Raw genomic sequence first — 26,556 nt, 5'->3', positions numbered from 1 at the left:
CAGGCACGCTGACTCAGTGCCATTTGAGTTCCATAGCGATAAGGTGTGAATCAAGTTACCGATATGATCATTCCCTCAGCGTCGTCAACATGGTATACGCAATGCACCTGAACAAGCGGCGACTATGACATCTTGGGGTGAGAGCGTGTTGCCTTCAAAGATACATATATTATGGATACTGTATGCTGCCAGCTAAAAGTTGTAATGACTACAACGAAAATGTATACTTAAAATGTCCTTCAGAAACGCGAGAATACAGAAAACATTAGATAAAAATTACTAAAAAGTGGTAAATGCTAGTTTGAAAGACAATAACTACATATCTGCTCACCTTTTTCGTCAGGTTTGCATTTATTTCCTCTTCTGTTGGCAATTCTACTTCCAACTGCTGTCCTTGTATGCTTCTCTGACTTTCTTTTTGTCCTTCCTTTTGTCCTGCCATTTTATTTTCTTCCCTTTGAAATTTCGCTTTGGTGACAGTATCCACGGCTGATTGCTGTCCAGTTTGGCCTTCATTCAGTGACGGGTCTGAGTTCTGCTTAACCTGCTCTAGTCTCTTTAAAATGTCCTGCTCTTCTCCTGCTAGCTTTTCTAAAATCTTCCGTTGCTCCTCTGAATTGTTCGCAGGATCAGACCTAGCTCGAGCTATAGAAATTCCAACAAACTTCAGCTCAGTCTTTATCTTATATATAAGACCGTCTTTAAGACGTCTCTTATCCGACTTTTTCGTTTTTCTCTTAATCGTTGGCCTTATTTTTATTGGGGTGGACTCTGAGACAGTATTGATGGAATGAAGGTGACAAAGGCCTGATTTCTGTCCAGTTTGGCCTTCACTCAGTGACAGGTCTGAGTTCTGCTCTAGTCTGATTAAAATGTTCTGTTCCCTTCCTGCTAGCTCTTGTAAAAACTTGTGATTCCTAGGGTCACGGTTCATTAGAGCTATAACCTTTCTAGTCGTATTTAGCTCCCGCTTTAGATTGTCTAATCTAGAGTTGGAGAGTTCTTGTCCATTTATTTGTACTGCCGTTTTATTTTTTGGTATTTGCATATCAGTGAGTTTTGTCTGACAGTGAGGGTTGATGTTGAGGTAATGAGGTAATGACCGCTGTCCAGTTTGGCCCTCAATCAGTGACAGATCTGTGTTGAAGTAAGAATGTCCAAGTGCAGTGTTGCAGGCAGCAGGTGGATATGGATGAAGATATGGATGAGGGTAATCCTGGCCAAACAAGGCTCCAGTGTCAGCAGAGGGACATAAGGGAGTCGTTGAATAATTACAAAAACCAGGGGGATAGGAGGAGGAAGAAGGTGGAATGACATTGGACCCATAGTTCCAAGCTGTTGAGGAAGCACCGTTACTAGTGTCACTGTGGTAGGCAGTGTACCCTGAGTGCTGGACAGTATTGATGGCATGAGGGTAACCAAGGTCGGATCGCTGTCCAGTTTGGCCTTCACTCAGTGACCTGTCTGAGTTCTGCTCTAGTCTCTTCAAAATGTTCTGTTCCTTTCCTGCTAGCTCTTGTAAAAACGTGTGTTCCTTCCCTGAATTATTCGCAGGGTCACGGTTTACTAGAGCTATAACCTTTCTAATCGTATTTAGCTCCTGCTTTGAGTGCTGGACTGAAATGTATGTTGGAATTGCAGATGCAGCATCACCAGAAATGTATGTTGGAATTGCAGAGGCAACATCAGAATTATACGTTGGAATTGCAGATGCAGCATCAGAATTATACGCTGGAATAGCAAATGCAGGATTAGAATTATACATTGGAATTGCAGATGCAGTATCAGAAGTATACGTTGGAATTGCAGATGCAGTATCAGAATGATACGTTGGAATTGCAGATGCAGTATCAGAATGATACGTTGGAATCGCAGATGCAGCATCAGGATAAGGAACGAGATATTCAGGGGTCTCTGGATACAGATGGCGACCAGGAGCGCTATCTCTGGAAACAATTGTATTATTGTCTTTATCACCATCTCGTTCTCTCTCTTGCTCTCTCCCACTCTCTCTGCTTCTCTGTCTAGAGTGTTGGTATTCAGAACATTGTGTTTGTTCTCTGCTATCCCTGAAGGTTTTGCTGCAGGAATGCTGATGCCGGGACGGACTAGAATTAGAGCTGTCAGACACTGAGGTGAATGAAGAGGAAGGACTGTGAGGATTGCGTAAGTTCTGCTGACGTTTCTCGCTCACCCTTGTGCTGTCCAACTTCTGTTTAGTTTCATTCTTTATCCCATAGAGCCTCTCCTGTGTACGTTCTGCCAGTTTGCACATGTCATCTGCATCCAGACTAAAACCAATGGTCTTCAGAATGTTTTGCAGCTCTTCCTCATGCTGCTCCAGCTTGGGTTTCTTCTCCTCCACCACTGGGGTAGACCTGGATCTACAACTAGAGCCAAAATGGCTGCTGCCTCTATCATCACTGTGGGTGGATTTCTCCTCAGGCTGGATGTTTCTTTTACCTCCCCGATGGGAAATATCTTGATTGAGTAGTTCAGTCTTCCTCTCTTTACTGCAAGACAGACGGTCCCTCTGCCCAGCTCCACGTTGTAATCGTTGGCTCTCAATCTTGCAAACATCTGACTTTTCCTTCACAAGGCTATGCAGAAGCTCCTGACCAGTAGGGGGAAACTCCTCGTCATCATTGACTATTTTAGTCAGCATCTCAATGTCCACCCCTTTGTTAAGTACACTGAGGAAACGCTGGAATCCGTTGACAACCAAGTTATTTTCCGCCACTGTGGTACTAGGGCTCTCGCAGGAAGGGGGTGGTTTAACAACGGGGACCTACCGAAGGACACATTAAAAAAAAACATCAGTTTGCTAAATAGTGAAGCATGCATCAGTTAATAAAAATAATAAGAGTTAGCTTCTCAAGCATACTCATTTATTTTACACTTTCAAGACATGAGTCTAACCCGATAATAATGACAAAACTAATGGTGGTGTACTGGCCCAGTGGTTCTCAACCTGTGGGTCGGCACATGATTTTGGGGGTGTCCCCAGATGACAATTTAAGGACTTTTAAGACCTTTTTAACACCTCCAAAGAAAAAAAGAAAGAAAATAAAAATACCATTACTGCATCAAAAGTAATCAACTAACTATTCTCTAAAAACTGGTCAAACATTGGCCAAATTGTCAAATAATATAAGAAATGTGTGAAAATAGCCGATCTACTGTACAAGCTCTTGTAGATCGGCTATTTTCACAATATTTATCTGTGGAACCGAGTCAAACTAAATTGAATGCCTCAACTCCTACATTCCAAGTGCTTATCAGGGTGGGGGGACCCCAGTTCAAATATGATTCTTTTGAGGGGTCACGTCCTGAAAAGGTTGAGAACCACTGTACTAGCCTACTCTGTCTATACTGTAGGTATCAAGTGCAATGTTTTCTCAGAGAGTTCCATGCGGGCGCAAAAAAAATCTCTCATCAGCATATAAAATGTTCAATATTCTATCATGAGCCAAGTCACCATAAATATGGCTTTCCTGATGTGGGTATCAGCAACATTCCTTTAACAATTTACAAGTTTAAATCTCTGTCTTCGCCAGGCCTAAGACAGAGACTATGTTTTGCACCCTGTCCGTCCATCCGTGAACAGCTTATCTCCGGCACTGTTATAGCGCCACCAGGAGGCAATTTTTTGTAAAACATTTTTTTTATATAACTCCTACAGATTTTGTCCAAACATCACCCAAATCGGTACACAGTATCTCTATAGTCATGTGATCAAGACGGATCTGTCCAATTTTTTATATTCCTTCCTGATTGGCTAAGATTGGCTTCCAAAGTTTTCAGGATTGGTCTGTTTTTAACAAAATGCATCAAATCAATCATGAATGCAGCGTTTTTTTTATATTACTCCTACAAATGTTGTCCAAACATCACACAAATCGGTACACATAATCTCTAATAGTCAAGTGATCCATTTTGTATATTCCATCCTGATTGGTGAATTCCGAACATTGCTGGCCCACAATAACCTACCTGACCTGGCGGAGACCTTTTTTCTCTTTTTTCTAGTTAAAACTAAATCTAACGGGAAGCACATATTACGTCTCTCTGCTAAATAAAATGCAATAAAAACTGTTTTCTCAGGGTGGGTTGTCCCACCAAAATTTGAATAAGAAATAAAGGTTGGGTACGTGATAGCAGTGATTACTATCACTAGTTTGAGTTTTTTTAACCCAAAGATATCACTTCTCTAAGTGGTGATGGTGGCCGAAGGAGTGTTCAACAAAGCTACAAACCTCCCCATGTGAATCCAATACACCAGAATTACGGTGCCTGTTCAGCAAAGCTTTCACTCTGAGTTTTAGAGGATGATCAGCTTTGTTCAAGGTCGACGTATTTGTCTTCTCCACAGGATTAGGTGATGGAAGGTGGTCAGACGGAGTGGAGATGGCCTGTTAGAAGGAAAACTGTTCATTACACCATTTGAGGCACAGATAAAGCTGGCATATAAATATATCTATATCTTTTTTTCATTTTCCTTTTTTTGGTCACCTTTATTTTAACAGGAATAGTCCCATTAATAAAAATCTCTTTTGCAAGGACAAAACAGCTATGAATCATGGTGTGTAAAAATCTCTTTTGCAAGGACAAAACATCTATGAATCATGGTGTGTAGAGGATATATTAATCAATTATTACAATGCACACAGATGCACCACAAGAATACACGCATGAAGGGCATGAGTAATCAAAGAAATAGCCACAAATTCCTCAGTCCTCAGAGTTGCCGACATTCAATCAAACGCCAATATTTTGACTATGAAGCCTTAATTTAGCTACCATTGGTTCAAACGTAGTGTATGATTAGTTCACAAGTTCACAACTATTGTTTACTTTATACTGTTCTTACAGTATTTCAATATCATGATTCTGTTGTGCTATGCCTTTTGTAATCTCTGCACCATTGAAAATGAATGTCCTGCCCTCAATGTATTTAAGAGAAAACAAAGGTTGAATGAAATGAAGGCCTCCTAGCCGAAAAGTTGGTGTGTGATTTAATGTCACTGTAACTATGAAGTCTGTACAGCTATCTATTTGATGAGTTGTGCATTTTCCATACCCATGGGTATGCTGCAGCAACTCAATAGGTGTCCATACTTTCATGTCATTCGTCTGTGTAGCGCATGCACTGCACATCATTTTATTTACAGACTGAATTTATCAATGTTCCTTGAGAAAGTAAGTCAATATGTAAATCTATTAAGAATTCTGACTTCATAGATATGTATGTCAGATAAATCAACCTACCACATACCTGTGAAAGAAAACCATCAGGACACCTTTGCTGCAAAAGAACATTCACCCTCTCTTTCAGTGGTCTATAGTTGTAGGCTGAAGACCATTTACTACTGGAAAAACCTACACCCTTTTCTAGTGTATTCATAAAGGGCTTTGTATTTTTCACAGAACAGTCCACTTTGCTATGTGAGAGATCCTCTTCCAGTTCTTCTTTAAACATCCGACATGGTGTCTTTGCTTTTAAGGATGGCCCTGTTGTTTTCACATCATCAGTAGTTTTCTTGAGGAGTATCTTCTTCTCAATGTGTTGAAGTTCTCTCCTCTTCCTTGCCAACTCTTCAACTATCTTACTCAGTTCCTCTGGTTCGTTGTCTGGGTCTGATGTGACCATTTCTGTGTTACAGTTATTGGAATTCAGCCTGTATGACCTATGCCTATGGGATGAAAGATTATGATGCTCCAATTCTTCATAAGTACCCATCATGGTATGTGGTATTTTGTCATTCACTGAATAAGCACAATGTGGGACATTCTCTGTCTTTTCCCTGGAATCAGTCCTCTGCCTTGGATCAATGCTTTTCCACTGTCTCTGGTGAGTGTATTGCCAGTCTGTAGGATTCATTGTTTACTCAGTTGTTCCAGTTCATATGTTGGTGGGATTATTACTGCATAGTAAAACAAGGGATAAAACATATAGGTTTAATCAACAAATGTCCAACGGGACTACAACACATGCCTAGAGCTTTATTGCTATTCTACAACTATATGACCTATGACTTTATTATCTCTACGAGTCTTAGCTACCACCTCCCCAGATTGCCCTGGAATGTCAGCTCCAAATCCCGTACTTCTCCAAACATGTACAAATGCAAAAATATAAGGGGCTTACCCGCGTGCCCCAAATGTTAACTCGGTGTCCGGCGTATTTGTGCAATGTATTAGTTGATATTTTTCAATAAAGAAGTGTTTTAATACCGTTTGTGGGCGGTTCTGTCGGAAGTTAGTGAGGAGCGCATCCGGTGAGAACCGGAATTACACTAAATGTAAACAGGAAATAAACGAGGGGGGATGGCGTTCGTCCACAAACGGGATTAAAACACTTCTTTGTTAAAGAATATCAACTAATACATTGCACAAATAGGCCGGACAAGTTTTCGATAAAATACATCTACGAGAGTCTTTATCTAAGGCTACATCTGTAAATTAATACAGAGAATGTACACACTTAAATTAGCTCAGATTAAATTAACTACAACTACTGACTTTTACCTTGAAATATAACTATCCACACGAGCCCATCTTCAGTCGCATCTCATCTCCAGCGAAACATCAAGATGTCCATTTCTGATTTCACATCACAGGGTGTAAAACACTATAAGCTGTTAAAGGAGTGGGTGCTTTTGCACATTAAAAACTAAGATTTATCTTTTACCTGTGTTTGTTTGACTATGAAAATTAACGCGAGGAAGGAAGAAAGCTAAAGTTAGCCAACAACACATCTAGTGTTGCCAGATTTTACGAGAAAAATAAGCAACCAGGTCTATGAAAACAAGCCCAAAAGAAGCGACTAGGCTACGGCTTTTTGAAAATAGCCGATCTACAACGAGGCGTTGCGAGCTTGTAGATTTGCTTTTTTTTTGGGGGTGGGGGGGACACTTGAACAAAAATAGGTAATGTGGGAATATTTTTTAAACATTTTAGCAACACAAATGTATAGGGGGTCCCTGGCACAAAATATTTTCAGACACAAACCCAAAAAACCGCAACCCGCAACTACCAATATTTACAAGCAAAAAATCCCAAAGTCGCTTATAATAAGCAGACATGGCAACACTGCACATCTAACTTATTCTGTGGTGCTCGAATGATACAGACTGCAAATATGATGCCGCCATCTGGACGGAGTACGTTTTGCTTTGCTGTCTCTTCTCAGGCCTGGCTGGTCCATAGTCCATTCAGGCAGTGGTGGAAGAAGTACCCTCATGTTTTACTTAAATTAAAGTATCAATACTGCAATGTAGAAATACTCTGTTACAAGTAAAAGTCTTTGATTGATTGATTGATGTACTTTATTTTTTTGTAAGACATGACCAGAATCGCATCGCCACGCATTGTGAACTCGTAGATCGGCTATTTTCAAATGGCCGAAATGTATATAGGACTGAAGTGGGTAATGTATGTTTTGTAATAATAATCAAAATCTATAAAGTAACCGGTAACTAAAGTTTTCAAATAATTGTAGTGGAGTAAAAGTACAATATTTGCCTCTGAGATGTAGTGGAGTAGAAGTAAAAGTACAGAAAATTGGAAATACTCAAGTAAAAAATACCTCAAAATTGTACTTAAGGAACAGTACTTCCTGTACTTAGTTACATGTACATGTACTTAGTTACTTTAGTTTACACAACTGCATTCAGGATGTTGAAAACCACAAGAGTTAAGTAATAATTGTTTAATACAAAATGATGTATAGACTACTCATTGTGCAGAACAGCCCATTTACAAATCCTATGGATTGTCATTCATGTAATTCATTCATGTGTTTATCACTTTAATGTTGCAGCTGGTAAAGATGGGGCTGATTTCAATTAAGTCATGTGCTGCTTAGTATAACCTATAATATTGCATCATAATGTATCAGTTAATGTATGTTTTTTCTTTTATTAATAATTTAAATCTGCAAAGTAAATACAATATTTGCAGTGGAGTAGATATGAGTAGTCTAATGAGCATATCTCAAATACTATGACTGGTATTTCAAATACTATGACTGGTATTCAATATTAATTACTCTATTTGTGGAAAAACATAATGAATCAAATCTAAATAAGGGGTTTCCACTTACTAACAGGAGAAATTCGGAGTGGTGTTCAGGGTTTTTGCCATTTGACAGAATTCTATTGAAGACAGTCAGTTTGAGTGATGTCGATTTTGCTAATATCAATGCTTTAAGTTTAAGATACTGTTGATTACTCTGACATAAGCTGAGATGTTTATTTTACTTTTATTTTAAGTACAGAAATACAAGTACATTAATCTTCCACAGATTATTTGCTTAAAGTGCAACATTGTTTTCTCACTCAACAGTATACAAGCCAACATACAGTATAAGTGTATAAAGGGTATCTGTAAATTTCTAATCTAAAGTGACAATTGAAGGACTTTTAAGACCTTTATAATACTACAAAAAAAACTGACAGCTCAGCTTGTACATTTTCACAATATTTATCAAACAAAATGTAATGCCTCAACTCAATTCCAAGTGCTTGTTGGGGTGGGGGGTCCCCAGTTCAAATATGATTATTTTGGGGGGGGTCGCAACCTGAAAAGTTCGAGAACAAGTGCCCTCTAGAGCACTGGTTCTCAAAGTGGGGTCCATGGACGCCTAGGGGTCCTTGAGGAAGATTAATGAAGAAGTACAATGGACACAATGGAAACAAGCCTCCTGGGGCTTTTTGTGTCATCCTTTTAGCAAAACCTTTGGACTGTACTACCAGTACTGTTAACAAACCTGCTAATTAAGTATTCAATCAATCAATCCATGGTGTGTCCAGCAAAATGACAACAGTTTAAACACTTACACTTAATTTATTTTTTGGCAAGTCGAAACTAGTTTTTTTTTTCGAGAGATGACAAATCCAAGCACCCAAATACTGTACATAACAATTTGGGTGCTGCCCATGAGGAGGCCCGGTGATGGGTAGTCACGGTGATGGAGAGGCTGTGTTCTGGCAGGAGAGCACTTACACTTCGGGCTGCTTCCTTGCTCAAGGGCCTCAAGGGCTTAGCCAACAGCAGCAACCTGTAAGCAAGGGGGTTGCAAGCAGATGGCAAGTAAGCATTCACCTTGTGTCCGAATTTTTGACTGGCACTGTATAACATAAATAAAGAATAATGTATAATAAAAAAAAAAGTTGGGCTATATCTGGAGTTAGGCTGCATCAAGCTCATGCGGTATGAGTGAGATATACGTTTTAAAAACACAAAAAATTTTTACTTGGAATAATTAACTGAATGTGTAGTAGAGGTTTAACTTACATTCATCAGTCGTTTACATTAGGCTGAGTTTCTGTTGGTGCTGCTTCATCTTCTGATTAAATGCTGCAAGCTAGACATTGTAATGACAAAAAAACAAAAAATCAATGTCCTGAAATGTCCTGAACCCCAAGGTGTTATATTTCCCCACTTGGTCAACGGCCCAAAGGATCACTTTTACGATGAATTGTTGTTCTTTTGCCAAAAAAACTAAGAAAATCAATGTGCGGCTGCGGCACTCCATTCCCATGTTGCATGCTACTGCTACATTCTTCTATATGAGCTCTGTCAAGTGACCATAAGGGATGAGTTTGATGAGCATTTTTCCCATTATGTGTACATTTAGAAGAAGTGTTCAATGGTTAAACAAAGCACAGCGTCATATTTATACAAATTAACATTGCAGTGGATTTCATGAGCCTTGGACACTGCAAATGTATCACGTAGCGTAACCGACATCATGGCAAATGCAGCAAAGCAGACAGATCCTGCAAGGTGAACAGCATCCCATAAAGTTAGACAAAGTTTGCGATCTACCCGTGAATCGTTGATCCTACCCTCAACTATGGTCATGACATGTGGGTCATGACTAAAAGAACAAGATCACGTAATGGCCAAAATGTTTTTTCTCAGGAGGGTGGTGTAGAGCCGCTGCTCCTTTGCATAGTAAGGAGCCAGTTCAGGTGGTAAGGGCTCCTGGTTGCCTCCCCAGGGAGGATTTCCAGACACCACCAGAGGCCACATGGCAGACCGAGGACCAGGTGTTGGGATCATATCTCCACAGTGGCCAGGGAATGCCTCGGGATCCCCCGGTCAGTGCTGGCTAATGTAACCCGGGAAAGGTAAGTCTGGGGTTCTCTGCTGGAACTGCTACCTCCACAACCCAACCCGACTTTGTATAAGCGTTTAAAGAAAGATTATTGGATGGATGGATGATAAGATACAGTATATCATAATGTACAATAATATAGATTATTTGTAGGCTAATGTTTAACATAAAGGAACATACGAGTTACAATGTTAAACCCTGAAGAAGGCCGTGGGGCCACAATGCGTGGGTTGTATCCCAGTCACTATTTTTAATTCAATGATGAAATAGCCATCTGAATAAAGGCTTTTTAATTTTTCCACCAGAAGAGTGCCTTGTTTTTTTCCTTTGTTGCACGTTTTGAGTCTCCAACCAAAGAGCACCTTAATTACTTTGTAATTACAGAGTTAGTCTTTATATATATACTATAGCAAATAAAACTGGACAATGGTCAAACCTCTGCCTAAAATCATGTTTGTGACATATGTCACAAACATGATTGGCAAAAACCCTGAACAGCATTTGCCGTTGTGGGTACAGGGGATGTTAAAAAAGTGTTTACAATCTTGTGGTATATGATGTGTCTCTGTTATTATATGTATTAATACTGTGGACTGTGTGGACTTAATCACGCTGATCTTTAGGGTTGGGATGTTTGTCCGATTCTGTATGTTCATGTTGCAAGCTAAAAGTTGTGATGACGAAAAAATAAATGAATGTGTTTAAAATGTCCTTCAGGTACATAAAGACAGAGACAGCATTTACATAGTGAAAACATGAAATCCAATGAAATGAGGAAAAATCGTAAATGCTAGTATGAAAGAGACAATATAAAAACATCTGCTCACCTTTTCCTTCAGATTTGCCTTCATTTGCTCTTCTGTTGGCAATTCTCTTTCCATCTGCCCTGCTTCCGATGTATCCTCTCCAGGCAGCTCTGGATTAAGATTATTTGTAGTGATCCCAGAAGGGAAATCACTTTTTCCCATTTGAGCTGGATCCTTTTCATCGATTATAGAACTGCAGTCTGCTAGAGCTAGAGTCATTTCTGCCATTTCTTTTTTAAATGCTGCAAACTAAACATTGTGATGAGGAAAAAGAGATAAGAAATTAATACAGCATTGGTGAAAACATATTTTTTTCCCCTTTGGAATGAGGAAAAGTTTTAAATGCTAGTCTAAAAGAGAAACCATATAGAAAGTCTGCTCACATTTTCCTTCAAGCTTATCTCCTCTGTTGGCAAATCTCCCTCCAACTGCTGTGCTTCTGTGCTAGACTTGTCAGGCGGATATGAATAAAGGAGAATCATATCTAATTCTCGTTTATTTTCTTCTCTCAGTTCTTCAGTTCTCCGTTGCTTCTTTAGTAGCCACTTTAAAGTATTCCGTTGCTTCGACTCAGAGTACTCAGCATGGTTAGATTTTGCAAGTCGTATATACCTTGCTGTCCAACTTGCTGTGCTTTTTAGCTTCTTCATTTCTTGAAATAGTTTTTGCGCTGCATTTTTATATTCTGCTAAATTGTATTTGACGGATTCCGTCTTTGCTACTTTCATATCGGTCAGACAGCAGGCAGTTCCACTAGACGTCTGAGTATTGATGACGTGGGTTGCTGTCTTCTTCTGCTGTACTTCTGTGCTAGCCTCTACAGGCGGCTCTGAATGAAGGGTATTTGTAGGGTATTTGATCCCAGAACGTAATTGTCTTGTCTGCATTTGAGCTGGATCCTTTTGACTGTTCGCAGAGCTACAACCTACAGCGACAGTAATTAATTCCCTTTCTTTTTGTTCTTCTATTTTCTTTTCAATGCTTTGTACTTGCACATCAGTGATAGGTTGAGCTAGTTTCTTTGTAATGTAATGTTCTCTCTCTCTCCTGCGTTTTGCTCTTCTAGCACTCTTTGAAGATTTTTTGTTGAGTTGTGTCAGACAGAAGGCAGTTCCACTAGACGTCTGAGTATTGATGACACGGGTTGCAGTCTTCTTCTGCTGTCCTGTGCCAGCCCCTACAGGCGGCTCGGGAAGCAGGGTATTTGTAGTGATCCCAGAACGTTTTTTCCATCGCTTTCTTTTACTTGGTCTTGCTTTAAGTTTCATGTTGACTTGTGCCATAGAGCCACCAGTGCCATTAGACTTGCCAGTATTGATGACGTGGAGGTAATGAGGGCCTGATCGCTGTCCGCTTTGGCCCTCACTCAGTGACAGATCTGCATTGAAGCAGGAATGTCCAAGTACATTTTTGTGACCAGCAGGCAGATGTGGATGAGGGTAAACCTGGCCAGGCAAGGCTCCAGTGTTAGCAGGGGGACATAAATGATTCACTGAATTACAAAAACCAGGGGGATAGGAGGAGGAAGAAGGTGGAACGACATTGGACCCATAGTTCCAAGCTATGGAGGAAGCACCGCTACTATAGTAACTGTGGTAGGCACTGGCAGTGTACTCTGAGTGCTGGACCAAAGTGTATGGACCAAAGTGTGTTGGAATTGCAGATGCAACATCAGAATTATACGTTTGAACTGCAGATGCAGCATCAGGATAAGGTACATGATATTCTGGGTCCTCTGGATATGGATCAATTCTATTATTGTCACTATTACCATCTCTCGCTTGTTCTCTGCTATCCCTGAAGGTTTCGCTGTAGGAATGCTGATGGTGAGAGGGTCTAGAACTAGGGCTTACAGACACTGAGGTTGATGAAGAGGAACGACTGTGATCACTTTGCACATGCTGCTGACTTCTCTTGCTCACCCCTGTACTAGCCAAACTCTGTTTGGTTTCATGCTTTCTGCCATAGAGCCTCTCCTGTGTACGTTCTGCTAGTTTGCACATGTCATCTGCCTCCAGACTAAAACCAATTGTCTTCAGAATGTTTTGCAGCTCTTCCTGATGCTGCTCCAGTTTGGGTTTCTTCTCCTCCACCACTGGCGGAGACCTGGATCTACGACTAGAGCCAAAATGGGTACCGCCTCGATCATCACTCGGGGCAGATTTCTCCTCAGGCTGGATGTTTCTTTTACCTCCCCCATGGGAAATATCTTGATTGAGTAGTTCAGTCTTCCTCTCTTTACTGCAAGACCGACGGTCCCTCTGCCCAGCTGCACGTTGTAATCGTTGGCTCTCACTCTTGCAAACATCTGACTTTTCCTTCACAACAGGGGGTTGACTATGCAAAAGCTCCTGACCAGTAAGGGGAAGCTCCTTGTCACCATTGACTATTTTAGTCAGCGCCTCAATGTCCACGACTTCGTTAAGTATGTTGAGAAAACGCTGGAATCCTTTGAAAACCAAGTCATTTCCCACAACTGTGGTACTAGGGCTCTGGCTGGGTGGGTGTGGTTTGACAACAGGGACCTATCGAAGGGCACATGAAAGAAAACATCACTATCTGTTTGTTAAAGAGTGAAGCATGCTCAATTAATCCCCCCAAAAATATGAATTGAACAATAGATAAGAGATGGCTTGATAAAGTTGTAGGATTGTTCAACAAATCCACAAACCTCCCCATGTGAATCCAATACACCAGAATTACGGCGCCTGTTCATCAAAGCTTTCACTCTGAGTTTTAGAGGATGGTCATCTTTGTTCAAGGTTGACATATTTATCTTCTCCCCAGGATTAGGTGATGGAAGGTGGTCATATGGAGTGGAGAAAGCCTGAACAGTTTGAAGGAAAATTGTGCATTACACCATTTGAAGCACAGATATGTGTACATCATATACACCACAAGAAAACATATGGCGTAGGTAGGGCATGTGTGAAATAGCCACACATTACTCAGTACTCATAGTTGCTGACATTTAATCACTCAAAGTTTTAGCTATGAAGCGTTCATCAGGGTGATGAAGTCTTCATAGCCTTAAATGTCAGTAATTATGAGGTCTATGTATGCAGCTACTTTTTGGATTACTTTATGCATTATCCAAGCCAGAAACTCATTAAGCGTGTGTCCTTTCTGCCATTTGTCTGTGTAGGTCAAGTAAATCATTTTATTTACAGATTGAATGTATCAAACAAGCAGTGTTCTTTGAAAAAAACAAAATATGTAAATACAGTATCTATTAATGAGTATCGGCTCTGTGGATAACTAATCCCAGGTTTCCAGAAGGTGGCACACCCGTTTCTTGTTCCAGTTCAGTGTCTCATAGCTTTGTTTGAATGGCTCGGCAGCAGATTTGAACAGGAAACGACACCTTTATGTGTTTCCCATTCAAATCCGCTGCCTAGCCATTCAAAAGCGATGGGAAAATGAACTGGAACAGGAAACGGGTATGCTACTGTCTGGAACCCCCGGGGCTAGTTATTCACAGAGCCTGTTCTATCTCTATCAGATAAATCAACCTACCACATACCTTTGCACGAAAACGATCAGGGTACCTTCGCTGCAACATAACATTCACCCTCTCTTTCAGTGGTCTATTATTGTAGGTTGAAGACCATTTGCTGCGGGAGAAACCTACATCCTTTCCTCTGGTACTCATAAAGGGCTGAGTATTTTTCACAGAATTGTCCACTTTGCTAAGTGAGAGAGCCTCCTCCTTTTCTTCTTTAAACATCTGACACGGTGTCTTTGCTTTAAAAAATGGCTCAGTTGTTTTCATAGCAATAGTAGCTTTCTTCAGACTTATCTGCTTCACAATCTGTTGAAGTTCTCTCCTCTTCCTTGCCAACTCTCCATCTATATTACTCGGTTCCACTGGTTCACCATCTGGGTCTGTGGCCTTTTCTGGGGTGAAATGATTGGAATTCAGCCTGTAGGACCTATGGGATGAAGGATTATGATGCTCCATTTCTGCATGTAGCCTTCTGTCCTTCACTGAATAACCACAATATGGGTAAATAATCTTTTCCTTGGAATCAGTCATCTGTCTTGGATCAAGGCTTTCCCGTTGTCTCTGGTGAGTGTATTGCCAGTCTGTAGGATTCATTGTTTACTCTATTCCAGTTCATATGTTGGTGGGGTTACTGCAGAGTAAAACAAGGGGAAAACATGAGGTTTAATCAACAAAATGAATCAATGCCCAACGGAGGTAACAGCACCTGCCTATAATAGCTTTCTACAGCTAGTGTAAACACATTTCTAGGTCCATAACCACTTTTAGGTTAACATTATTAAAACCTAACCCTGCCTACAGTATCAAAGTTAAAGGGATATTTCACTTTCAAAAAAACTTTTGGTCATTTTATCATCTACTCAGGCCTTTGTGAGCCCCCCAGACAGTTTTTAAGTTGGTCGGTTCAGTATTTAGATATTTGATATTCATTTTATCAGACCGCCCCCTTCCTATACAAACCCATTGTAACTTCAAACTCCATTTTAACCATGTTAGATTCATCGAAAACACCCATCCTCGGTTCTGGTGACTCACCCTGCCCTCCTAATGCATGAGGGGGCCGTGTTTTTCTGATTTTTTCCCCCCCCGTTTATTATTATTATTATTTTTATTGTATTTTATTTTTTTCATTTTCCAAAAAAAATATAAAAAATACATGAAAAAAGTAATTGAAAAAACACGGCCCCCTCGCGTATTAGGGGGGCGGTATGAGTCACCAGAACCAAGGACAGGTGTTTTTGATGAGTCTATCATGGTTAAAATGGAGTTTGAAGTTACAATGGGTTTGTATAGGAAAATGAATATCAAATATCTAAATACTGAATCGAGGAACTTAAAAACTGTCTGGGGGCTCACAAAGGCCTGAGTAGACGATAAAATGACCAAAAGTCCCTTTAATTCATCCATTTGTAACTATCCTGCTTTTGTGTTAAGGGATTCTGTTAAGGAATAACCCCCCGAAACAAACAAAGACACAAGAACAGATTCTTTATTAGGGCATGAATTACTATTATTAATACTGATCAGTACATTCGTAATATTAGACCCTGCCTGTCTCAAAATGGTTTTCTCTGAGCGCATATTTTACTTACTCCAGCAGCACACAAGTCATCACATCGTTAACTAGTAACTACGAAATGATGTCAAGGCCTTCTCTTTAAATAAATACACAGACATTTGCACACATTTCCCAAAATGACAAGCTGACATTTCAACTAGAGATAGAGATGTATTACAGACAGTTCTTGTTTTGTCTATCTGGTCTCCACAAGCAAAAGATGATAATGGAGGTTTATGGGCAAATAAGTGTTTTTCACTTACCCAAAGTGCCCACTCTTCTCACCCAAAGTGCCCACTCTTTTCCACCCACAGTGCCCACTCTTCTCTAGTGTCCACCAGTCTTCCAAAATAAAAATGGTGCCCAGATTTCCCTAGCGCCCACCCTTCCTGTACTCGCAGCTACTGGTTTTCTAGTTATATTATTACAATGACAACTCAATCATCTCTATTACATACTCTCTATTCAATTAACTTACATTAATTGAACTGTAACAGCCGACATTATTTACCTATTGGACTGTCAGACGAGCCCGTTTAGTTACATTTCCGACGAAACATATCATTTGTCCATTTCACATCCCAGGTCAGGTGAAAGCTCATTAGTTACAGTGCTATCACAGTAAAAACTGAATGATTAACCCGCGTAGATAATTAACATGTACGATGTACGTGAGGAAGAAAGCTAAAAGTTGTTAGCCCTGTGAGTTAGCCACAACACATCCGGATCCAACTTCTTCTGTGGTTGAAAGAATACAGACTGCAAACAAATACGACGCCCCCATCTGGACGGAGTGCGTCTTTGTTTGCGCGCTCGCCTCGCGCGCACGCACACAGAAATGGCAATATCCATATCACATGAATGGGAAAAATATTTTTCGTTTTTTTTTTCACGAAAGTTTTCCCCATTTTGTTGTTATTAATAATGAAGAATTAACATAACACAGTGTCAAATTATCTAGATTAGAGAAAAAAAAGAAGAAAAAACCTAAAAATGTTCACGGGTGCCCAAACCGTGCACGCGCGTGCACTGTTTGGGCACCCGCCGAAGCACGGGCGCTTGGGGGGGGGGGGGCTTTGTAGTTCCAGTGCCCAGGGGCACTGAGTTGTTAATCCAGCCCTGTTCTGGTATTTCTGTGCTGTGCTCATATTAGAGACTGTGCTAGCTTTAGCTCTTTTAAGAGACAAACATCATGCACACAAACATGTTTTTTATCCTTTTCATATATATATATATATATATATTTTCATTTTTTATTTTATCATGTCATTTTTAAATGTGCAATAAACGAAACTAAACTAAATGTCATGTTTTATTGGCAAACTATTCATTTTGGTATTTCTGTGCTGTTCTGACAGCTAAATAATACCTTCTCCAAGCCTCCATTAATTGTATTTTCCCGTGGTCAGAATCTCAGAAATAATTTGGTCAAGTCTGATTTACCCCCGTTGTACCCCCCACTCAACGTTTATTGACACCCATTCCCAATGGCAATTATAAATGCGGCTCCTGTGCACAATGCAACAGTACTTACAAATGCCACAAGTTTAAGCACCCACATTCCGGTAAAAGTATCCCTATCAGCGGTGTAATCACCTGTACAAAAAAAGCCGTCATCTACCTACTCACATGCCCGTGTGGCAAAGCATATCTGGGAATGACGACACGAGAACTTAAGGCTCGTATAGCAGAGCACCGGAGCACTATTAGGTGCAAGAACATGAACTACCTGTTGCCGCTCACTTTGTGGAATCCAACCACCCTGTCGCTTCTTTACACTACATTGGGATAGAAAAGGTCCCTGTACCAAGAAGAGGGGGAGAGATGGACCAATCAGTCAGCCAGGAGAGGAGAGAGAGTAGTAGCCTACAGAGTACCCATTTATCAGTTTAAATGTTAGTGTTTCAGTCGATTTTGTCTGCTCATCATTTCTTTGTCATTACTAATTCCATTTGTTTATCCTGTATCTTGTATGGGTTCTCTCTCCTGATCAGATAGATGGTATCCCGACACGAAAATGTATGTTCGGTTTACTAAGTAAGGAGCTAGGTTTACTAAGTAAGGAGCTATAGAGACAGGGAGACCCCTGTTACAGAACAAACACTCTATAACAATGATTAATACCAGAATATAGCTATTTAACACTTTAACAAAAACAAAAATCACTTGCCCTACCTTTTTAAAGTAGCAGCTGGCCTGGTAAAGATGGGACAGATTTCAATTAAAGGTAGGGTAAGTTATTTTCTTTGGTCAAAATAAGTGTTAAATAGCTCTATATTCTGATACTCATTGATATAGAGTGTTTGTTCAGTAACAGGAGTCTCCATGTCTCTCCGGCTCTTCAATAAACAGAAAATACATTTTCAGGTCAGGATACCAGTTTTATCCAATCAGGATAGAGAACTAAGTCAAGATACAGATTAAACAAGTTAAATTGGAAGTGGTGACACAAAGAAATGAGTTGAACAAATGTTCTTTATTTATCATTTAAACCTGAAAAGGAAATACAATATTTACCTCAGATGTAGTGGAGTAGATGAAGTATAAAAATGGAAATACTCAAGCTGTTATTTAATATTACTCCATTTGTGAAAAATATTATAAATATAATCTAAATAAGGTTCTTCCACTTTCTAACAGGTGAAATTTGGAGTGGTGTTCACTGTTCAGGGTTTTTGCCATTTGACTGAATTCTATTGAAGACTAGTTACTGTTTGTGTGACATCGATTTTTCAAATATCATAATGGTCTAAGTTTAAGATATCAATGATTACTCCGATATAAGCTGAGATGTTCATTTCACCTTTTTATTTTAAGTACAGAAATACACACAACAATGTGTTATCTCCTCCACTCAACACCTCTTATAACCCACAATTTTTTACTGCCCAATATAAATAAAGAGAAACAAATATAACAGGAATTGAAAATTACATTGATCTATATTCTGCAAGGTAAGGAGCCGTTCATTTTCAATGCAATGTAGACATTGAATAATACAAATAGAGTGTAACTGTCCTTATTTAAAAAAAATCAACAATTGCAATTGGGGGTACAAACCCTCACTGCACAAACATCTCTTGTTCTGCATTTCTTAATTGTGCCCTAGAGCACTGGTTCTCATGTCCATGGACCCCTAGGGGTCCTTGAAGAAGATTCATGGGGTCTTCAGCAAAATGAGGAACAGATTAAAACACTTAAGCCCTATTTGTTTGTTTTGCTATGTTGTCAAATCTTCTCTTATGGGGGTTCCTGGCACAAAAACATTTCAAATGGGCGGGGTGCAATTGTATGCTTCAATTTGGGGTGCAATCATAAGTTGGAATTGCACCCCCAAAATAAAGGTTGCGGTGATGTGGAGTCTTTGTTCTGGCAGGAGAACTCTTACACTTAGGGATGCTTCCTTGCAAGGGCTAGCCAGCAGCAGCAACCTGTAAGCAAAGGGGTTGCAAGCAGATGGCAAGTAAGCATACACCTTGTGTCCAAAAGTTTGACTGGTACATATTATATATAAAATAGGAGTTGGGCTATATCTGGAGTTAGGCTGCATCAAGCTCATGCGGCTTGGTTTGAGATATAAGTAAAACACAAAAACATTTGAATTGGAATAATTAACTGAATGTGTCGAGGTTTGACTTACATTCACCAGTCGTTTACATTAGGCTGAGTTTGTGCTGGTTTTGGGACCTGCTGCTTCATCTTCTGATTAAATGCTGCAAGCTAAACATTGTGATGAGAAAAATATATATATATATCAGAAAATATACTTCAGTCATAACACATTTTCACCCCAAGGCATCATATTTTTCTGCTTGGTCATTAATGGTCAAGTTCCCCAGATGTGGCCCGGATCGCTGGCATAGTGGTCCGGGCACCTAGTAGGCTCCAAAGCAGCCTGACAGCACGTTGATGGTTTGTGGGTCCTTGAGGGGGTTCCAAGTTGCATACAGATAAAGTCGGAATCAGTTATGATCATTCCCTCAGCAACAACATGGTAAGGGAAAGGGCACCTGACTAAGAGGCCGGGATGAGAACGAGTTGTCTTCAGGTACATATGGATAGAGAAATGCTGCAATCTAAAAGCTGTGATGCTTTCATGCAGTGAAAAATTACAAATACAGAGACAGCACTCATATAGTGAAAACAGACGATCTATTGAAATGAGGAAAAATGGTAAATGATACTATAAAAGAGACACCATATACAAATATCTGCTCACCTTTTTCTTCAGGTTTGCCTTTATTAGATCATCTGTTGACAATTCTCCCTCCAACTGCTGCGCTTCTGTGCTCGACTGTACAGGCGGCTCTGGACAAGGGGTATGTACAGGCGGCTCTGGACAAGGGGTATGTACAGGCGGCTCTGGACAAGCGGTATGTACAGGCGGCTCTGGACAAGGGGTATGTACAGGCGGCTCTGGACAAGGGGTATTTGTAGTGATGCCTGAGAGTCCTAGAGTCAAATCTCGACGCTTCTCTCCTCTCAGAAATTCAATTCTTTCTTTCTTCTGTAGTAGGTGCTTCAAAACCCTTTGCTGCTTCGCTTCAGAGTAGTTATCACGGTTTGAGTCTACAAGACGTATATACTTTCTAATCCACTTTGCTGTTTTCTTTAGCTTCTTCCTCTCTCCTCGTCCTTGCCGTATTACCTTTTTCTCTTCTTGGACCCTTTTCCTCGTTTCTCTTTTTTTCAGCCAGTGAGCAGTACCCCTACACTTCTTCTCAGTACTAATGACGTGGAGGTGACGGCCTGATCTCTGTCCAGTTTGGCCCTGACTCAGTGACCGATCTGCCTTGAAGTGAGAATGTCCAAGTGTAGTGTTGCAACCAGCAGGTGGATGTGGATGAGGGTGAACCTGGCCATACAAGGCTCCACTAGCAGGTGGATGAGGGTGAACCTGGCCATACAAGGCTCCACTAGCAGGTGGATGTGGATGAGGGTGAACCTGGCCATACAAGGCTCCACTAGCAGGTGGATGTGGATGAGGGTGAACCTGGCCATACAAGGCTCCACTAGCAGGTGGATGTGGATGAGGGTGAACCTGGCCATACAAGGCTCCACTAGCAGGTGGATGTGGATGAGAGTGAACCTGGCCATACAAGGCTCCACTAGCAGGTGGATGTGGATGAGGGTGAACCTGGCCATACAAGGCTCCACTAGCAGGTGGATGTGGATGAGGGTGATGAACCTGGCCATACAAGGCTCCACTGTCAGCAGAGGGACATAAAGGATTCATTGAATGATTACACAAACCAGGGGGATAGGAAGACGAAGAAGGTGGGATGACATTGGACTCATAGTTCCAAGATTTTACGGTAGCACCGTTACTGTGGTAGGCAGTGAACTCCGAGTACTGGACTGAATTGTACATTGCAATTGCAGATGCAGCATCAGTATTGTACATTGCAACTGCAGATGGAGCATCAGTGTTGTATGTTGGAATTTCAGATGCAACATCAGAAATGTATGTCGGAACTGCAGATGCAACACCAGAAATGTATGTTGGAATTGCAGATGCAACACCAGAAATGTATGTTGGAATTGCAGATGCAGCATCAGAATTGTACATTGCAACAGCAGATGCAGCATCAGTATTGTAAGTTGGAATTGCAGATGCAGCATCAGGATAGGAAACATGATATTCTGGGTCCTCTGGAGAGGGATGGGGATCAGGAGAGCCATCTCTGGAACAAATGCTATGATTGTCTCTATAACCATCTTGTTCTCTCTCTTGCTCTCTGCTTTTTTGTCTAGAGTGTCGGTATTCAGAAGTTTGTGTTTGTTCTCTGCTATCCCTGAAGGTTTCGCTGCAGGAATACTGATGGGAAGTGGGACTAGAATTAGGGCTGTCAGACACTGAGGTGGATGAAGAGGAACGACTGTGATCACTTTGTACATGCTGCTGACTTCTCTTGCTCACCCCTGTGCTGTCCAAACTCTGTTTGGTATCATGCTTTCTGCCATAGAGCCTCTCCTCTGTACGTTCTGCTAGTTTGCACATGTCATCTGCATCCAGGCTCAAACCAATTGTCTTCAGAATGTTTTGCAGCTGTCCATGATTCTGCTCCAGTTTGGGTTTCTTCTCCACAACTGGGGGAGACCTGGATCTACGACTAGAGCCAAAATGGCTACCGCCTCTATCATCACCCTGGGCAGAGTTCTCCTCAGGCTGGATGTTTCTTTTACCTCCCCCATGTGAAATATCTTGATCGAGTAGCTCAGTCTGCCTCTCTTTACTGCAAGACCGACGGTCCCTCTGCCCAGCTCCACGTTGTAATTGTTGGCTCTCACTCTTGCACACATCTGACTTTTCCTTCGCAACAGGGGTTTCACTATGCAGAAGCTCCTGACCAGTAGGAGGAAGCTCATTGTCATCATTGACTATTTTAGTCAGCATCTCAATGTCCACCCCTGTGTTAAGTAAACTGAGGAAACGCTGGAATCCGTTGACGACCAAGTTATTTTCCACAACTGTGGCACTAGGGCTCTGGCCGGGAGGGTGTGGTTCAACAACAGGGTCAGGAACCTACCGAAGGGCACACGAAAGACAACATCACTATCTGTTCTCTTTCTGGAAACAATCAAAACGATGGAGCTTACACAAAAACAAATTTCACCCACTGTTTTACACTGCTTTTAAACTTTCAGAAATCATAGGAGTTGTTAAACATTAATAATTTCTAATGAAGCATTAATAAATACACTCTGTCCAACTATCAAGCTCAGTGTTTTCTCCGATTTCCATGCAGGCAATTACAAAATCATCAGCGCAAAGATTCCTGGGTGCCTAAGTATTAAATTGTGAGCCAAAACAGTCACCATAGATTTTCTACACAAACAGGCTGTGTCAGTCATGTGCACACACGATATGATGAATGTATGCTCATCTGTCTGTACTGTAAATGTTGTGTATGTTTTGGTAAAGGTTTGGATTGTGTAGTAGTTAGTCACCATGCCATGATGTAATTCCAAATATTAGGGACATTTCTTTAATAGTTGTTCAGTTGATAAAAAAAAAGATAATTCAGAATATTCTCCCCATTGACTAATATTGCATGGTGGAACAGCTATCAAAGTCACTCTTAGCACATAAACAAATGCAAGCAAAGGGCACTTTGACAATGTAACATTACAAGAACCAGACACTGCATTTGTTGAAATTAAAGAGGGAAAAAAAAAACGAGACTTCCTGATTTTACTATTTGAAGATCTGAATCCAAATCTCTAGATCCAGTCAGGATCTTCTTCCTAGTTCAAGTACTGTAGTATAATCACCTGGCAGTTGACATTTTCATTTGAAGAAAATACTGTCTGGGTTTGTAACGCTATACATTGTCAGAATCTTCTTTGTTTGCGTTTCTTTGTATTCTAAAAGAGTGATTATAAGACCTGTTTCAATGTACAATGCAAGTCAATGGGTGAATACATTTTTCATGAACGGAGCACCTATTGAAAGAATCAAACCAATATCAGGAGTTATATCATTACAAGGTAACTAACTACACAACCCAAACCTCTAAGTGTAATTTTGCTTTAACCAGTTAAAGTAGCATTTAATTTCCAATTTTGTTAAAAAATATATCAAAATGTGTATATATTACATTAACAAAATATATGCACGGGGAATTGCACAATAGTGAAATGATCATTTGATAAAGTTGTAAAGTTGTACAAACCTCGACATGTGAATCCAATACACCAGAATGACTGTGCCTGTTCATCAAAGCTCTCACTCTGAGTTTCAGAGGATGGTCATCTTTGTTCAAGCTCGACGTATTTGTCTTCTCCACAAGATTAGGTGATGGAAGGTGGTCAGATGGAGTGGGGAAAGCCTGGGCAGTTTGAAGGAAAATTGTTCATTACACCATTTGAAGCACAGATCCAGTTTACGTGTGTGTGTGTGTGTGTGTGTGTGTACACATGCTATGAAGCGTTCATCAGGGTGATGAAGGTTTAATAGCCTTAAATGTCAGTAATTATGAGGCAGCTATGTTTTGATTACTTTATGTATTTTCAGTCAGAAACTCCTTAGGTGTGCGTCCGTTCTGCCATGGCAGAAAGGACAGTAGGACACACACCTAATGAGTAGAGCATGTACGTAAATTGTATTTACAGATAGAATATATTACAACACAAGCAGTGTTCTTTGAGAAAGTAAATGTCAATATGTAAATATCTTTGACTAAGAATTGTCTCTGTGGATAACTGTAGTCCCAGGTTCACAGAAGGTGGCATACCAGTTTCCTGTTCCAGTTCAGTGTCTCATAGCTTCTTTTGATTGGCTCTGCATGCATGCAGATTCGAATGGGAAACACAAATGACACCTTTATGCATTTCCCATTCAAATCTGCGATGGGAAAATTAACTGGAACAGGAAACGGGTATGCTACTGTCTGGAAACCCAGGACTACAGTTATTCACAGAGCCTGTTCTGTCTCCATAGATATATCAGATAAATCGACCAACCTACAGTACCACATACCTTTGCAAGAAAACCATCAGGCCACCTTCGCTGCAAAATAACATTCACCCTGTCTTTCAGTGGTCTATTATTGTAGGTGGAAGACCATTTACTGCAGGAGAAACCTACATCCTGTCCTCCGGTATTCATAGAGGGCTGAGTATTTTTCACAGAACTGTCCACTTTGCTATGTGAGAGATCCCCTTCCCGTTCTTCTTTAAACATCTGACAAGGTGTCTTTGCTTTTAAGGATGGCCCTGTTGTTTTCACAGCATTAGTAGTTTTCTTGTGGAGTATCTGCTTCTCAATCTGTTGAAGTTCTCTCCTCTTCCTTGCCAACTCTTCATCTATCTTACTCAGTTCCTCTGGTTCGCTGTCTGAGTCCGTGGCCTGTTCCGGGGTGAAGTTGTTGGAATTCAGCCTGTAGGACCTATGCCTATAGGATGAACGATTATGATGCTCCAATACTTCATTAGCACCCCTCATGATATGTGACCCTTTGTCGTTCACTGAATAACCACAATGTGGGACATTCTCCGTCTTTTCCCCGGAATCAGTCCCCTGTCTTGGATCAAGGCTTGTCCGCTGTCTCTGGTGAGTGTATTGCCAGTCTGTAGGATTCATTGCTTACTCTGTTCCAATTCATATGTTGGTGGGATTACTGCAAAGTAAAACAAGGGGAAAACATGAGGTTTAATCAGCAAATGTCCAACCGAAGTAACAGCACCTGCCTATAGCAGCGGTTCTATTCTACAGCTGGTGTAAACACATTTCTAGGTCCATAACCACTGATTTTAGGTAACATTATTACAACATGCAACAGTATCAAGTTGTTAATAATAATTAGGTCCCTACTTAAGGCATACCCTCCGATTCCGAAACAAAGACACAAGAACAAGGCAAAGACACAGATTATTTCTTAAAGCAATTGAATTAAGGTCCTTGCACACTGGTGCGTCTTTTCGTTGCGTTTTTTTTTTTTCATTGTTTTTTCAATTTTTTTCATTGTTGTAAAAAAAACGCAACGAAAAGACGCACCAGTGTGCAAGGACCTTAAAGGTCCTTGCACACTGGTGCGTCTTTTCGTTGCGTTTTTTTTTTTTCATTGTTTTTTCAATTTTTTTCATTGTTGTAAAAAAAACGCAACGAAAAGACGCACCAGTGTGCAAGGACCTTAAAGGTCCTTGCACACTGGTGCGTCTTTTCGTTGCGTTTTTTTTTTTTCATTGTTTTTTCAATTTTTTTCATTGTTGTAAAAAAAACGCAACGAAAAGACGCACCAGTGTGCAAGGACCTTTACTATGATTTGATACAGTGAGCAACTTACATTCGTAATGTTAGACCCTGCCTGTCTCAAACTCGTTTTCTGTTAGCACATATATTTTACTTTCTTCAGCATACATTGCTTAGTATGCTTACTACAAACTTACATCAAGCCCTCCTGCTTAAATACACAGACGTGATATTTAGTCTAGAGATAGAGATGTAGAACAGTTCTTGTTATGTTTATCATTTTCAGGGGGGTTGCCAATTTCATCAGGAGATAGAATCCATTTATCAGCTTAACCATTACCATTATTATCAGAACATAGACCTATTTACAACTTATCTTAACCAAAACAACATCTGCAACTTACTGCGCCTTTAACTGTAATGACCAACATTATTTACCTAGTAGCCTATGTTGAAGATGTTTGAACCGTCCAGCCGACCAAACATCCATTTATTTATCCATTTCACATCACAGGTGTAAAACACTAACATTAGCTGTTACAGTGCTTGGACATTAACAATGTGACAATGAATAATATATTGACTGTCTATGAACAGATTAACATGAGTAAAGACCTTAAAGTTAGCTAAGTTCAACACGGAGCTTCCATATCCCATCTATTCTTCTTCTGTGGTGTTCAAAGCAGTGTTGCCAGGTTTTGCGAGAGAAATAAGCAACCAGGTCTAAGAAAACAAGCTGTAAAGAACTGGTAAAGAAGCATCTTTGGGCCACATGAGCACTTCAACCCTATATGCAAGCTCACAACACGTGTGCAATATTTGGAATATTCTTTTGAAACATTCTAACGACACAAATGCTCCCTGTGGCAC

At 40.5% G+C, this 26,556-nt stretch overlaps 1 protein-coding gene across 4 annotated transcripts in view; it reads right to left on the bottom strand.

Annotated features, from left to right (window-relative positions):
• LOC308076759 (uncharacterized protein) overlaps positions 1 to 26,329 on the bottom strand; it is a 37,578-nt gene extending 11,249 nt beyond the window's left edge. Inside the window, exons 1-7 of one of the 4 annotated variants that reach the window (XM_080417226.1) lie at positions 26,125 to 26,329; positions 24,475 to 25,114; positions 23,669 to 23,824; positions 20,212 to 22,518; positions 19,633 to 19,712; positions 19,408 to 19,423; positions 8,245 to 9,044 (exon numbers count right to left, since the gene is read on the bottom strand). In XM_080417226.1, coding sequence (XP_080273352.1) covers positions 19,635 to 19,712; positions 20,212 to 22,518; positions 23,669 to 23,824; positions 24,475 to 25,077 — 3,144 coding nt within the window. In that variant the 5' untranslated portion in view covers positions 25,078 to 25,114; positions 26,125 to 26,329 and the 3' untranslated portion in view covers positions 8,245 to 9,044; positions 19,408 to 19,423; positions 19,633 to 19,634. Of the gene's footprint in view, positions 1 to 331; positions 2,789 to 4,256; positions 4,413 to 5,275; positions 5,925 to 6,528; positions 6,747 to 8,244; positions 9,062 to 9,297; positions 9,368 to 10,950; positions 11,179 to 11,312; positions 13,455 to 13,600; positions 13,757 to 14,452; positions 14,590 to 19,407; positions 19,424 to 19,632; positions 19,713 to 20,211; positions 22,519 to 23,668; positions 23,825 to 24,474; positions 25,115 to 26,124 lie in introns of those variants that run through there. The other 3 variants (XR_013932326.1, XM_080417225.1, XM_080417224.1) reach the window with 3 other exon arrangements.
• Between the last annotated feature and the right edge of the window lie 227 nt (positions 26,330 to 26,556).

Source organism: Gymnoscopelus braueri, assembly GCF_963280865.1.
Source record: "Gymnoscopelus braueri genome assembly, chromosome: 2".
Taxonomy (NCBI): Eukaryota; Metazoa; Chordata; class Actinopteri; order Myctophiformes; family Myctophidae; genus Gymnoscopelus; species Gymnoscopelus braueri.
This window is presented reverse-complemented; position numbering and strand designations above follow the sequence as displayed.